Source organism: Athene cunicularia (genome assembly GCF_003259725.1).
Source record: "Athene cunicularia isolate RWA chromosome Z unlocalized genomic scaffold, athCun1 chrZ_part1, whole genome shotgun sequence".
NCBI classification, from domain to species: domain Eukaryota; kingdom Metazoa; phylum Chordata; class Aves; order Strigiformes; family Strigidae; genus Athene; species Athene cunicularia.
In genome coordinates this window covers 12,762,789-12,772,058 of record NW_020799142.1, presented here as the reverse complement: position 1 = coordinate 12,772,058, position 9,270 = coordinate 12,762,789, and the positions used below count along the sequence as shown (strand labels likewise).

The 9,270-nt window shown below is 38.0% G+C and overlaps 1 protein-coding gene across 7 annotated transcripts in view; it reads left to right on the top strand.

Annotated features, from left to right (window-relative positions):
• MAST4 (microtubule associated serine/threonine kinase family member 4) overlaps positions 1-9,270 on the top strand; it is a 315,990-nt gene that overhangs the window by 85,142 nt on the left and 221,578 nt on the right. For all 7 annotated transcript variants that reach the window (XM_026865288.1, XM_026865287.1, XM_026865290.1 and 4 more), the window contains exon 3: positions 3,980-4,133. In XM_026865288.1, the coding sequence (XP_026721089.1) occupies positions 3,980-4,133 (154 nt within the window). The remainder of the gene's footprint in view (positions 1-3,979; positions 4,134-9,270) is intronic.

Here is a 9,270-nt window from a genome sequence, read left to right as displayed (position 1 = left end):
AAAAAAAAAAAAAAAAAAAAAAAAAAAAAAAAAAAAAAAAAAAAGTAAAATTTGTGGATTGAGATAAGAATGGTTTAACAACTACACTAAAAATATAATAATTTAAAATAACTGTAACTGTAATGAAAATGAATATAGTAAAAATGAGAGGGAGAAATAAACCCCAAGAAAATAGAAGGGATGCACAGTGCAGTTGCTCACCACCTGCTGACTGATGCCTGAGCAGCGATCCACTTCTCCCATTCAACTCCCCCCAGTTTATATACTGAGCATGATGTTCGATGATATGGAATATCCCTCTGACTAGTTCAGGTCATCTGTCCTGGCTGTGCTCCCTTCCAGCTTCTTGTGCACCTCCTCACTGGCAGAGACTGGGAAACTGAAAAATCCTTAAGTTTAACTTAAATCCTAAACCACCAGTGTGTTATCAACATTATTCTCACACTAAATTCTAAACACACACTGTACCAGCTACTAGAAGAAAATTTATCCCAGCTGAAACCAGGACAATACCCACCCCTTATTCTATACCATTTGTGTCATGCCCAGTTCCCACACTTTTCAGTACATCCCAATTATTCATGACCACCTTTCTTGTTTCTTAATATATACACAGATACCATTCCTGCAGTCTGTGGGCCATCCCTGTAAAATGTCTGAGTTCATTCAGATCATGGCTTTGGGCTCCATTTATCATAACAGTCAGTCTGGGCGGAAGGGATGGTGCAAAGTTCTCTCCGTCAGCAGAACAAGGTTGGGCTTTGGTACAGTGCCATGGGCAGGTGACACTGGGCACAATAGAAAGGTGGTGTGTGGTGTTGGATTGTTGCAATCTGAAGTCGGTTCTAGTTCCATCACTACTGCACTTTGCTCAGTTTTTATCGGAGTTCATTCTTCATTAATCTAAGTCTTTCTTATTGTAACACCATCGTATAGCATATAACAATTATAGTAATGATGATTTACAGTGGCAGGGTTACATAGCAATTAATATCTTACAATTTATTTTACCCTTTAGATGCAAAAGCGAGTCTTTGGATAGCTTCCAGAAATGCTTTGTTGGTATATGTTTAATTGTTTCATAAAGTAGGAGTTGACCATCAATATGAAAACGTTAAATCTTGTATTTCCATATTATTTCTTTGTAGTGCTAGAGCATATAATGTGTTTTGGTACAGTTGCTGCAGGTGAGGAGATACGGTTCTCTACATCCAGCTGAAAACCAGCTGGCAGATCTGTATGTCATCTACAATATTGAATTAGACTATTCCTATATTAAAAAAACCTTCTGCCCTCAAGAAACAGTTAGTGAAACCTAATATTGCTGTGATATTTTGGTCCTTAATTTGTCATATTAAAGAATGCTTATTTTTGTTCTGTTAACTCCATGTAATAAAATAACATTCTCCTTCACAGGAGTCTGAATTTCACCCTGTGTATTTAAAAATGCAAAACTTCTGAAGTTGCATTTCATCCCCATGTTTCTCATGTCAGAGGATTGCATATGTACTTTCAAACTGGGGACATCATGTTGGAAAGTGTTGGTGGGAAAGATATCTCCCCAGTGCTGTTCCTAAGAACCTCTGCGTGTGGGACCTCAGGCACAACCAGTTCATGTGAGGTCAAAATGACTTCCTCCTGGCTGGTAACTTCTGTCCCAGTCACCAAGACGCAGTGCCCAGCTGTGCAGGGACTCCTTCTGTCTTCGCATGCAAGTCCTTGGAGAAGTTTGTATTGCTGAGAACTTGTGTACCCGAAGTTGGTGCTGGAATTGTGTCAAACAGAAATTTTAATGTGATAGAGTCACATAGCAAATAAGGAGGCACCTTTGCAAGATAATTCTGGCAGGGCATTGCTGTTAAAATGATGAGCTGATGGGGGTTGATCTGTTTTAGCTTTCAAACATCATACTTTTCTGAAGCTGCCCATTTAGATAGTGAAAAAGCATCTTACATATGAATTGAGGGCCTGGATACTACTGTGCTGTTCTGTACTATAGCCTTATATTCAAGTTTCTTCTGAAACCTTGAAAGCTGTGGAAAAGGAGCACAGCTTAACTGGAAATGATGAATTTTGTAATCAAGTTGTGGAATGCACAAGTGTGTTCACTCTGGGAGTGACTTGAGCATAAAGGTTATATACATGATTATAAGTGGAAAAGGTGGCAAGGTGGAAGACACTAATTTTGTTGTGTAGACTTAAGTGCTAAAGTGCAAGGAGCTTAGTGCATTTGTTGATTTTAAATTTTTAAAAAATTTTTGTTGTTTAAAGCTTTGATGAACCTTGTGAAAAAGAGATGTGGTTGGTTACTTCAAAGTGTGAACCTTTTTCTAAGAAAGTGCGTGAGTTTTTGCCAATAATTCACTTAAAGCATTGATCAGATCATGTTGTCAGATGCTTGAAGTCATTTGGAGTGCAACGCTAAGCAATCGTTGCCATCTAGTCAGCGAGAAGTTTGAGTATTTGCTTATAGACTTATGTGAGAGTCTCAAAATAGTGTTTCCTAGAACCCAGCTGTTGTCAGTTATTTCGTTTTTAATTGATTTATAAATTCACTGTGTGAGATCTCAGCACTGGGAAATAGGAATATCTGTGATACACCTGTGTTTGTAAAAGATAAATGGTAAAAATGGTTAAATAAATATTCTTTGTTGTCAAAACCTCCCAATTTAGGAAGCTGCTAAAGGCATGGGCTGTGAGTTCATCAGTTACTTCAGTGTCTGGAACATGAATAATACTTAATACACAGAAGAAGCAGATTCAGAAACCACAGTGTTTCTTGATACTTTAGAAGAGTGTACCTGCAAACACTTCCAATAAGCTGCAGTTTGATTAAAAAGCAAAACAAAACCCATACCACAAACTAACCTGAAATATTAAATACAAAAGAAACTCTAAACATGGCATTCGATGTGCTTTGTAGGCAATACAGTACTTTTCTGTGGGATTAACTGTAAGCAATAATGAGCTTGGCTATGCATCTTCATTGGTGACTAGGGTGACCTTGACTTCTTCCTTTCAGTGGCCAGAAAGGATGAAGAAGCTGGGTAGGTGAGTGATTGGGATGGCTGATAAGTCTTAGTACATGAACTGTGAAAATCTAAAAGACTTTGATGTGCTTGGGTTCCTAAGAAATTGTGGCAAGAATCAGTTTAAATGTTACAAGAGAAACATTTCAGTGGTTTGCAAAATAGTGACACCATGTGACTGCACCAGCTAAAGGAGAAAGATGCATGTAAAACTCCTACTTCGCTTACTCACATCCCTGCTCTTTCTTCTTTTGCCTGTATTTGCTCATTTTGGTTTTTTGAATTTAATAATATATTGATACATTAAATACGTAGTCAAGATCAGAAGGCTAAAAGGTTTTGTAAGAATGATGACAGGAACAGATTTTGAAGAATGAAGATCTGTATTTACGCTTATTTCAGAGTCACTGTACATGCATGTCTGTTTTATAAACAAGATTTTTTTTTTTTTTTAAACTGGTGATAAATCTATAAATCTATTTGTCAGTGTTTTCCTAGACTTGGTAGTGGTTTGCATTTTGTTGATAGTACAGTGCCATCTAGTGACTGCTCACATTAAGCTGAGGAGAAACTGGGGAGAAACGTCGGCAAGATCAGATCGTGTAGGTTGCAAGTTCACATGGTTCATACCTGCAAAAAGACTGCTTTATGGAAGATCGAGCACGATGAAGTCTAATTTTTTTTTTTTTTGTATCATAAGACAGAACTGCTACAAAAAATGCCTCTTTTGTGAGATTGTGGTTGGAGGTGGTGTGAACTGTTCCTATACAGCCAGCTTTCCTACACAGCCAGTCGCAAGTCTGGCACTTGTAAAATTTCTGGTTTCAGTTAGCAATTTAATTAACATTTTTGTAAACACTTTGGTTTTTTTAGATTCTATCATAACCTTTAGGTAAAGGTAAGCATTTAAACAGTATATATACATATTTCTTTTCTCTGTTTCTTTGCAGCTTGATCACATACTGCCCCCCCGACCTATGCCTTTTCGAAAATCCAGCAGTCCTGAATTCTATTCTGGCTCTGGAAAGTCTTCTAAATTTAAGAGGCAGCTGAGTGCAGATGGAAGACAGCTCAGAAGAGGAAGCCTTGGAGGAGCTCTGACTGGTGAGCCTGGGGCATATGTAATGTCATCTGGAGGCTTAGCAACTATGGAGCTGATGACACCTTGACCCCTGGCATTTGCCTTGTCGCTGAACTCTTTGGGGATGGTGTGAGCTCCACCTGGAGTTCCCATAAAGTTTCTTACACATGGGTTCCTCGATTGTCAGTGGGGTGAGCTCATGTTTGAGGCTCTGCCTCCATGGGGTGCTGGTAGGTGGCTAAGCACAGTCTGAAAATGACCTATTTCTTGAAATTTTCAGGAATATGGCACTTATAATGCTGACTTAGTTTGCTGACTTAAGTGTTGTCTGAGACGTACTCTCATGCATTCATCCATGGGGTCACATACATCTTGTTTCCTCAAGGAACTGAAGTGCACAGGTAGTCCCTTTAGACCTGATTTCATTAGAGTAAAACCAGTTCAGCCTCGTTTATCTGGTGGAGTCCTTGTGAGGGAGGAGTGACATTACCAGCTAGCTATTGGCTGTGGCTCTCCCTGCCCTGGTAGTGTCTCTGGAAGATGCCAGATGATGAGATCATGACTGTGTCCTGGGAGCTGTATGGCTGCAGTGGTCACCGAAGAGTGACTGGTTTTGTGGAGTGAAATTAATGTGAAAACATTGGCACTTGCTTTGTGTATTTCAAGCAAAAGAATTTTTAAATTTACTAGAATTTGGCAATTAAATATATTCGTGAAGTGCACAAATTCTAACAGTTTGAAGAATGTATTGTGAAGAGCAGGATATTAAGTATTTGGTGAGAAGGACAATAGATTTCAGTGAATTTTGTGGAAGGGATAAATATGAGGCTCAACATCTTGTTTTATCTGTTCAAGTGATGTTGATTGATATCAAAATCAAACAGGTGTAATTCAGGTTAGATAAAATTGAAATGATGTTTACTTGAGATGTGATTGTCTTCTGTCTCTAGATTCTGCACATTGTTCAGAGATCTTTTTGCTTGGGGATGAAAAATGCTGCCATGGTGGAAAAAGCTGACTCTTCTGCCATAATTGTCTGGGAAGTGCTTTTAAAGTATTTGCATTTCTCACTTCCTACCCCTCTCCCTGTCCTTATGCTGGTAGAAGCTCCAAGAAACTATTGCAATGCTTCTCTTTGTCTGTAATCAGTACCTTAGAATCACTTACAATGCTTATAATGAGTCTCAAATAATATATTTTTTACCTAATTAACTTAAAAATTAGGTTGTCTCATGCTTTATATAGACAAGATACTACTACAAGAACTTCTTGCGTCACATCGGCGCATAATCATTGCTGTGATTTTTAGTGTCACTAGGGTAAGATTTGCAGTTTCTTTTGCAACTTCATTTTTACCAAGAGTTGTATTATGAAGATTTCAGAAACAATATAAGAGTATTTGATTAGTATGGGCTTCATAAAAGATCAGTGACTTAAAGCAGTTTGAAGTGTCAGTTTTGCTAACTGTGTTGGTGAACTCTCTGGCTTTGCTGGAGTGTTGCTCCTCTGAAACTAGAAGTGTAGACCCAACTAGTGTTTTACTAAAACTGAAAGTTGCCAAGACACTACTTACTATTTCAGTAGGAATTGGTGTAAGTTTTTACTTTACTTAAAAGTGAGGTGGTTATCTTTAAAAATTGAACTTTCCTGTATAAGCCCTCCAGATAAGGAGGGAGAAGGCAGCCTAATCAAAAGCAAATGAAGCAAATGGACTCTGCTGCTGTAGTCTCTGGTCTTTATCTCTATGCTTGAATTATTGCTTGGGGCCTTTATAAAGGGAAATGGATATGCTTTTGTTTCTGCTTGCAATATGTTGTGCAGCGTTTCATATCAGGTTTTGGAAATATGGTGTGCAATGGTGTTAAATTGCTTTATTACTAATGCACTTTAAATGAACCTGAATACCCTAAGGCTTTGCTATCTTAAAATAGTTTAAATATCTTAACAGCTTTCAGGATACTGATTAAATTAATCAAAGTCATTCTGATGACAGAAGGTTCTTCATATTCTTTCAAGCTTAAAAAAAAAATAAATTTCTGCAGATAGATATTTTGCTAGAAGTGTTTCAAATGCTCAGTAATCTGAAGTTAATAATTTCAGTGTTACCTTGGACTCACATTCACCTACTTTTATAACATACTTAAATTTTGGGGATTTTTAAGTTTCTTTAATGCTTAGGAGTGGCTCACTGTTCTGGTTTGAAATAACCAGAATCCAATATCATTAAAAAAAAACCCCAGCAAACAGATGGGGGAATGAGAAGGCCTGTCATTAAAATATATGAGCTGATAATCTTCTTGGTTACACATCCTCTCCATAATATCTATTTGAATCTTAATGTTTCTGAGAAGATACTCATAGTCCATAAGGGGAATAAATAATTGTAAACTGTTACTTGGAAAAGTATTTGAACTTTAATACCACTTTAGAGTAATGACTGTCTTCTTTTATTTGTCTGTTTTGTTGTCTTTGATACTCTTTTTAACTTAAGAGTTAAGCAATGGGTATCAGTTCATTGGAAATTAGTTCTGAAGGTATTTTTAAAACTGCTTACAGTCTCTTTCTCTGTTGTTCAAAAATGTTACCTTTTCTAAACATGTAGAAATGCATCAAGTGGGGGTAAGTAGAGCAAGAGAGAAGAGTCCTTGTTTACAAATTTGTGGACTATTCCTATGGCGATGCTTGTTGCTCACTCCACATGTTAGAAAATAAGTGAATTGTGCTTTGTGTGTTACTTTGAATTTCTCTTTGCTCTTAAAAGCACAATATTATTGAGCCATTGAGCATAAGTAGCATTAATGATAAAAACAAAAATAAAATTTAATTTGTTTCTATAAAACAGGATAGTTCAAATCCAGCAGGGCTGAATACTAATAGAGGTAAATGGATAGTTTTTTTATCTCTGGGAATAGATCTGTCCCAAAGCTGAGCTGTAGCTACTTGTTTAATAGCCCTAGATCAAATACAGAGGAAAAAGATCATTGCTTCAGAAGGATGCTGGTGCCCTCTGGGTGCAGGGGCATTGGAGGAGTGCTGGACAGACCGAGAGTGAGGGGTGGTCAGGTGAGGTCAGCTCTGTTCTTCTTGGGACAACAGACTTCTGTGCATACATGTATATTTAAATGCCTCTTGCACGAGCTTTAGATTGCCTTCTTAAGGATTCCTAACAGTGCACAGACAGGGTCTTTAAAACTTGTTTATAATGAAGGGAAATGATGTTTAATTAAAGAACTGCTTTTCTATGGTGGCTGATCTCTTTATCTCCTCAGACTTCAAAGGGCTGTCTACAGTCAGAGGGTTTTTGGCTTAAATTGTCTACAGATTCTTGTTTGCTGTGTTCAGAGGTGTTTAAATAGAATTCATGGTGAAAAGCAATGTCAAAGACTGAGAAATTAAATGAGCTTTTACCAACAGGGGGTTAACCTGGCAAATCAGTTGGACAATCAAATTGAATTGGCCTTGCTTTCATGTCCCACTCCTCAGTTGCAGCACTGTTCAGTCCAACACTGTTCAGCCTCCTCAGTTGCTCTGTTGCAGCATTTGAAGATTGCTATCTCCCTTTCTACTTCTGAAAAGTATGAGAGCGTATTACTGTGAAGAATTTATATTTTTCAGAGCACCGCAGCTAACTCAGTTGTCTCTATACTGTACTGATAAGCTCTGTGTTAGGTATAAAAAACCCCAAAAATACATTTACCTATAGTTTGAACTTCTTCTCTTGCCTGTTATCTCATCAATAGCTGTCTGGAAACAGACCTCCTGCTGGGCTAATTGTCTCTAATTGTGTGGGGCTGTTATCTTGCTAACCTTAAATTGATTTTACACAAATACTGGTGATGTAACACATACAGATTTCATTTTCTAGAATCTTTAATCTAAAGCTCCTAAAGCACTTTACACTAGTGGAGTTACCTAATGATCTAGTGAATAGCTAAAACCTAAGAAATCTTGGTATGTATATATTTTTTGTTCTCTAATATTCCTGCTTTGATCAGCTTGCCACCTCTGAGTCATCAGTCATTCAGATATGCTCAGCAATTATTGCTGTTTCCATGTAACTAATGTGTGATTGATTTGAAATGAATTTGGGGATTCTCAGTGTGGTTTTTACATCAGAGATTCATCACTAATTAGCAGAAAGATCAACATCTTTATGGACCATGAAGAACAAGCTGTTCTTTTATCCATGGGTTGGCATTTGCGGGCAGGACTTGGAAGGGAGAGGTTTTTCTTATTCATACAGGGGAACACTTGGCAGTGGTAGAAATCAGAGTTTTCACGAATGTTATGCTGTATATTTTTTTTTTCGTTAACATTGTTGAAAATGGCAATTAGCTCATTAAGCCTTACAATGTAAAATATTTGCTACAGCTTCATGGATGGAGAAAGTTGGGCATAAAATCACATGACTTTTACCTTGAAACCTCTTTGGAATTGGTAGCTTTCTATTCCATACAGCTGCTTATCATAACTATGATGTGATTATTTTAGTGGCAACATTTTAAAAAGATTGTTTTTATTAATGGTGGCCAGTTGGTGTAGATAAGTGTTCCCTGTTTCCTCTGTACAATATAAAAATTGTTTCCTTTCTTCCAGTTATGGGACTAATTATGCATGTGCCACTCCATAAAAAGCCCTGTGATTTCATAACTGTCTTTGGAGATACACTTGGTGGGCTCTGTTGGCTTGTCTCCAGCTCCAGAACCTGGGGTGCCATGGCATGCAGGGGAAGGATGGCAGCCAGTGCCCAAGCTCTATCATATGTGCCTTTTTGTAGGAAACTTTACTTCCTGCATTTTCTCGTGTATATCAAAGCAGAAGTATGTTTCAGAATGCTTTCATCTTCATGATGCATGATAGGACTGGATGTACTCAGTTTGGAAAGTCTTTTCAGTGGCAGCTGCCTGAGAGCCCTCCCCCACCACAGCAGAGAGAGGGTAGCAGCCCAGCACCAGTGTTAACACCACTTGGGTCCTGGCTACAAAAAGTGGGAAGGTTCAATAGGCAGGTGTGCATGAGGACTGGCAGGATGTGGTTTGTTCAGTAGCACTGCCTACGTGTAGTGTGTCCTGGAGTCTTTTCACTGCCTTCCTCAAAGGCTTCCTTGAAGCACTCTACCACGTGTTAAACTTCTTCCAGAATTAGTAGAAAGAGATAGAA